The sequence below is a fragment of the Strigops habroptila genome, chromosome Z, assembly GCF_004027225.2.
Source record: "Strigops habroptila isolate Jane chromosome Z, bStrHab1.2.pri, whole genome shotgun sequence".
Taxonomy (NCBI): domain Eukaryota; kingdom Metazoa; phylum Chordata; class Aves; order Psittaciformes; family Psittacidae; genus Strigops; species Strigops habroptila.
This window is the reverse complement of record NC_044302.2, coordinates 66616704-66622235: the sequence shown is the minus strand read 5'-3', so window position 1 is coordinate 66622235 and position 5532 is coordinate 66616704. Positions and strand designations below refer to the sequence as shown.

At 43.9% G+C, this 5532-nt stretch overlaps 1 protein-coding gene across 1 annotated transcript; it reads right to left on the bottom strand.

Annotated features, from left to right (window-relative positions):
• Positions 1-481: 481 nt before the first annotated feature.
• On the bottom strand, positions 482-5362 carry RPS6 (ribosomal protein S6). The gene is made up of 6 exons (XM_030470664.1): positions 5257-5362; positions 4334-4465; positions 3216-3426; positions 2688-2834; positions 1404-1561; positions 482-623 (listed from the first exon to the last, which is right to left on the bottom strand). The coding sequence occupies exons 1-6, from the start codon at positions 5260-5262 to the stop codon at positions 528-530; spliced, it is 750 nt and encodes a 249-aa protein (XP_030326524.1). The 5' UTR covers positions 5263-5362; the 3' UTR covers positions 482-527.
• Positions 5363-5532: the final 170 nt, after the last annotated feature.

Genomic DNA, 5532 nt, shown 5'->3' with positions numbered 1-5532 from the left:
CTCCCTGAACTCTGACAGGCTTGGTGCTCCACTTCCCGGGGAGTCTGTTATAGTGACTGGCTCAATTCTGCCAAAAATCAGCTGAAGTCTTTATGTTTTACCACTCTTACACTCAGTCTAAATTAAAAAAAAAAAAGAAAAACCAAACCCCAAAAACTTAAAACACTGAACAGTACCAAGTAACTTCTACCCACAGCTCCTGAAGATTAGCTTACATTTAGTTCCTGTGGCTACTCCGGGGTCATGACACCAGATTTTGCCATTACAGCAAAATCCTGCTTGTAGAAAAACCAACATGCATTCACAAGATTATTATAAACTGGAACCTGTCACTGAAGACATGAGGATCTATTACAAGTTCTCAAAAGATAACTCTACCAAAACCAAGGTATGCAGTTCCAGTTTGGTCTGCATGACGCCCTTAGTCTAGGCTAATATTTAAGAGACAGCCGGTAACAACATGCATTGGAAAGCCTCATACTCAAAGTTAACCACAAAAGGGTTTATTTTTAGTATCATGTACATCTTTACTTCTGACTTGACTCAGACTTGGATGTAGAAGCTCTCAATGAAGAAAGCCGGCGTCTCTTTGCAATCTGCTCCTGGCGTTTCTCCTTGGCTTCCTGAAAAGCAAAGCAGCATGAAGTGAGTACCGAGACGTTACACATAATTTAAATGCTTCAAAACATCTACAAATGAAGAAAAAAATGCAACTTGAAGGAAGCTACCAGAATGGATTCCTTAAGTCAATGAAGCAAAATAGTTTCCCCTCTTCACAGCTCAGAATTCTCCAAGTACACAAACTTGTACAGACCCATGTCTTTAAACAATATGGACCCAAAATCACAGCAGAAATACTAATACAGAGTGCACTGCATACTAGAGGTCTATCTACTCTCAGTTTCCATCTGGAAGCCATGAAAACACACAAGTACTGTGCCAAATATTCCAACAACATTGCTTTGCCAGTTGCTGTGGTTTTTGGTGCAAGAGCAAACTCATGCAAACAAATGGCTTCTTGCCAAATTATCTTCCATTCAGGTCAACTGCTGGATCCTGTTTCTCCATGCAATCACTCAAATGCTTGGGCATCCGAGTTAAACTGGAATTCATTTAGCTAAAATGGCTACTGCAAAACTTAGCTTCACAGGCTCTGTTTGTCTTTTTTTCTTCAAAATCAGCTCTCGATTTAAATTAATTGGTGCGTTTAATTTCTACTATTCTAGGACTGGGAAAAATGGATGGAAATGCTCAAACATTTGGCCAGCAACATTTATACTCACATTCAGGCATTCCTATTCAAAATGTACAAAGCAGCTCTAAGTGGACAATCAGGCTTATTAAATCCCTTGATTCTGTGGTATGGGGTATTCCATATATCTGAGTTATAAGAGCAAACGAACCTTCATTCTCTTGGCCAAGAGCTTTGCATATTCAGCTGCTTCCTCCTTATTCTTCTGGGTGCGCTGCTTCTTCAGAGCAATACGTCTGCGCTTGTGCTGCAGAACTCTAGGAGTCACTAGTCGCTGGATCTTAGGAGCCTTGGTTCTGGGTTTCTTGCCTAAAAAAGCATTGCAGATCAGCAGAAGTAACAGATTATTTTCCAAAAAGGCCTCATCTAACAAATTTAAGAGTAAGTTCCACTTACTGTCATGCAAACAGTATTTGGTGTACTACATACTATAGCAACTGTAGAGTTAAATATCTTGACAGATTTTTCAGGAAAATAATTGATTATAAAATACAGTCTTAATGTTCATGATTTGTTATCAGCAATGAAGCATTAACACATCTCCAATTCCCTGCATTTTGGTGAAAATTCCTAGCTTCTCAGCAAGCCTGTCTTTAATTCCTCCCCAGACTTAGAACAGTTAAGAATATGGAAACTCATCACGTAGCTTTCAGATCAAACCATTATGTTTTCAGTGTCAAAAAGCTCTCTACAGTTCTACATGGGCTTGACACATGTATCTCTAAAACAGACCTACATAACCCATAATGAGCAAACAAAACGCACCGTCACACCCATATGTAAAATTTCACTACTCAATGCTGCCCTACTTCTACTAGTCACCAACAACAGTCTCATGTCCGTTTGGATCATATTCTTTAATGGACAGAATAGTTCCTGTGACAGAGAAAATAGTAGCATTTTACCCAACAAGATTTCACTGTGCCCAAGCTTTATCATATCTCTTCTGCTAAAAGTTCTCACCCTTTCTCTGATCAAATGCAAAGAACCCAAATGCAAGGGACAGGTAGTAAGCAACACAGTGTCCTCCCAATAAAAGCTCGTTTCAGAAGCTGCCGTAAGTAATGGGGAAAAAAAAATCTTATTATCTTTTCTATATACTGCTTTTATCCTTCACTCATAAAAATGCTTCCACAAACATTCCACCTCATATTTAACCTTCTCTTATTAGCAATTATTATTATTCTTAGAACCAAGTAAGTATTTGGAGCAAACACTACTCCAGATTTTATCAAGTATTTAAAAACAAACTGTGCCAAAGTAGATGGGAAAGGGCAGAGAGGTGTAGAAGAAATGGGGCAAGCAAACTCTTCTTATCCAGAAGTTACAACTCCTGCATCTACTACTGTAGTGTGCTTCATTCAATGCAATAGACTGGACACTTCTCTACAGACAATACCATGAAACCAAAGACTTTACAAACTTGAGCTCTTACCCTCTTTGTTTAGAGGCTTCCTCACAACATACTGGCGAACATCATCCTCTTTTGAAAGGTTGAACAGCTTGCGGATTTTGCTAGCCCTCTTGGGACCAAGGCGACGGGGCACAGTGGTGTCTGTCAGCCCAGGAATGTCCTTTTCACCTTCAAGAACATAAGTTTAAATATGACAATTAATCCTGCATCTACTTAACACCTGCTTCATTAATGAATTTCAATTATAAGTTTAAAATGCATAAAAATGCAAGATAATACTAGATGCTCCTTCAGGTTCAGCTGCCAACAGCACCACCCCATGGCACACTTTTGCCGATTTAATGCAATCAGACTGCTGGCAGCAATATAAGTGTTTCAGTGACCAGGTTTTAAATTACAGGAATGTAATGCTCAGAGGGAATTTCAAGCTACATTCACACTCAAAAGTGGGGACTGCATTTGCATTCTACACAACTACAAAGCCACTAGCAAGCAGACTCCTTCAAGATACCTGCTTCTACCTACTGCTTTCTTCATCCAGACTCTTACCCTTTTTCACAATGACCAAGTTCAGAACACTCAAGTTGGCATCAACGATGCAACCGCGAACAGATTTGCGTTTTCTCTCCCCAGTTCTTCTTGGACGATAGCAGGAGTGGCCCTTGCTGAGCAGAAGGCGGACACGTCCATGAGTCAGGACACCTTGCTTCATGGGGAAGCCTTGTTTGTCATTGCCACCACTGATCCGGACAACGTAGCCCTATGAAATACGCATGTAATAGTAGCTCACACATTTCTCCTAATTCAAGAAGTAGTATCACAAGATGCTGTTCAAAACAGGGCACTGTGCTCATGATTCAGGAAAAATACTGGTTACTGCTGATGGAAACAACTTCTTTAAGCAACACTGCTCCAAGAGATATGAAAAATACTCTTGCATACCATAATTTACATTTACTCTACTTAATCTACAAAAATATATTCAAAAATTAAATTCCTATGCATTCAAAGTTTAGTCTAAGGTGCACCAGACTGAAATTTTGTCCAGCTTTTCCTTAATTCTAAACCTAACCAAAGCCTGTTGTCACAAACTGGAAATTTACATATAACACATGAGTGTCTGGAGTAGGAATACACGGGAAAAAAAAAAGCAAAGCTTTTAGTGACTACTTTGTGGAGGTGGCAGTAGAAAACATCAACTTACCTGAATTCAGCCGAATTGTCCATATTAGCACTCAAGTATTCCAAGCCCACCCACCAGACCCAATGTGCTTTTTTCCCCATGCACTAGCAGCACCTTAAATGCAATGACGACAATTTTGAACTTGTTCAGTGAAGAAGGGACCAGCAGTTTTATGGCACAGATTTAAATTCTCCTGAATACCAAGACAGCACTCAAATGAAGAGCAAAGTTACCACAAAAAGCAGCATGAAACTTTAATCACAAGGCTTAAAAGAAAACCCTGACAACACGCAGATAAATCAAAGTAGAAGAACAAGCTAGCCCAATCACTAAATTCAGTATATGTAGCAACAGAAACTTTCACCATACCTGCCAAATGTACACCACAGAAACACCCTACTGAAACAACTCAATACTGGAGAAAAGTTGTAATTTAAGGCTCTCACATACAGACAGATCTGACGCATCCTTCTACGCTTCTTACCTTCCACTCCTCACCAAGAGAATCAGCCGCAACCTCCGTGGCCATCCGTTTCTCATAGAATGTTCTCAGCTTGCGCTCATCATCCACTTCAATGAGTTTTTGGCAGCCAGTGGCTGGGAAAGAGATGTTCAGCTAGCAGAAGGGGGAAAAAAAAAAACAAACCCAAACCACAAATTTGACTGAAGCATCTCATAAGACCTTTTAAAACAAAAATTAGCATTTTTTGCCAGGTTCATCTTAGCTGAATTTCAAAGCTGAAATTCCCCTACTGCTTACATGAATGTTTATTAGCCGTAACTTGTCACTACCACGTTCAAGACAGCCAGGCAGGGCTGTCCTCGGCCACACTGGACTGTATTACTTGTTCAGTTATACAGTAAAACTGGCTTTACCTTAGCAACGGAAACCAGTTTCCTCCTCTTCTGCAAGCCCATCGCAATATACTCTGCATCCAAAAACTGAATACGCAACCCAACGGGAGCGACACTTGCCGTGGTTGCTGACTTGTATTTTTCAGGGGCCGCTGCACAGCCCACAGCCTCGAGGACGCCTTCTGGCACTTCCCCTAGAGCATGGCCCGTTCTCGGCACACGCACAGCTCCAGCGCACACGGCACCTCCCTGCTAGGCCCCAGCACCAACAGCGCTAGGGCTGCCACTACGAAACGGCCTTGTAACGGGAGTAACGACCGCCACCGGAGCCCGGCCCGACGCCAGAAGCCCCACTGACGGGACAGGGCCCGCGCGGCCGCCACATCAGCCCGCCGACAATCCGCTCCCATCCGCCCCACAGAGGCTCTCCAGGCCCGCCACCAGGGACCATCGCCCCCCACCAACGGCCCCACATATAACGCCGGAGCCATTTATAGCGGGGAAGAACCCGAACCCTCCCGGCCGCGGCCGCAGAGCCCCGCGCAGCCTTACCTTCATCCTCACCAAGCCTCACCTCCCCCAGGAAAGGCCGCACTTCCGCCCACAGCCCTCACATACACCCGCCAACTCTCGCGAGAGCGGCACCGCCTTCGCCCCGCGTGATCCGGCTGCCCAATGGCGAGCGAGGCTTCGCCAGCAGAGGGGCGTGGCGCGGGCAGCCGGCCCTGTCAGTGGCGGCGGGGTCCGCCGCGCACCCGGCGCCGCCGCGGGGGGCGGGCTCCGGGGGGCTCCTCCCGGTTTCCCTCTCAGGAGGAGCGTGCTCTCCAT

Coding starts and splice junctions, on each gene's coding strand:
- RPS6 (XM_030470664.1), bottom strand. Junction 1,562..2,687: donor GAAGCCTCTAAACAAAGAGG/GTAAGAGCTCAA, acceptor ATGCTTTTTTAG/GCAAGAAACCCAGAACCAAG. Junction 624..1,403: donor TCTTGGCCAAGAGAATGAAG/GTTCGTTTGCTC, acceptor TTTGCTTTTCAG/GAAGCCAAGGAGAAACGCCA.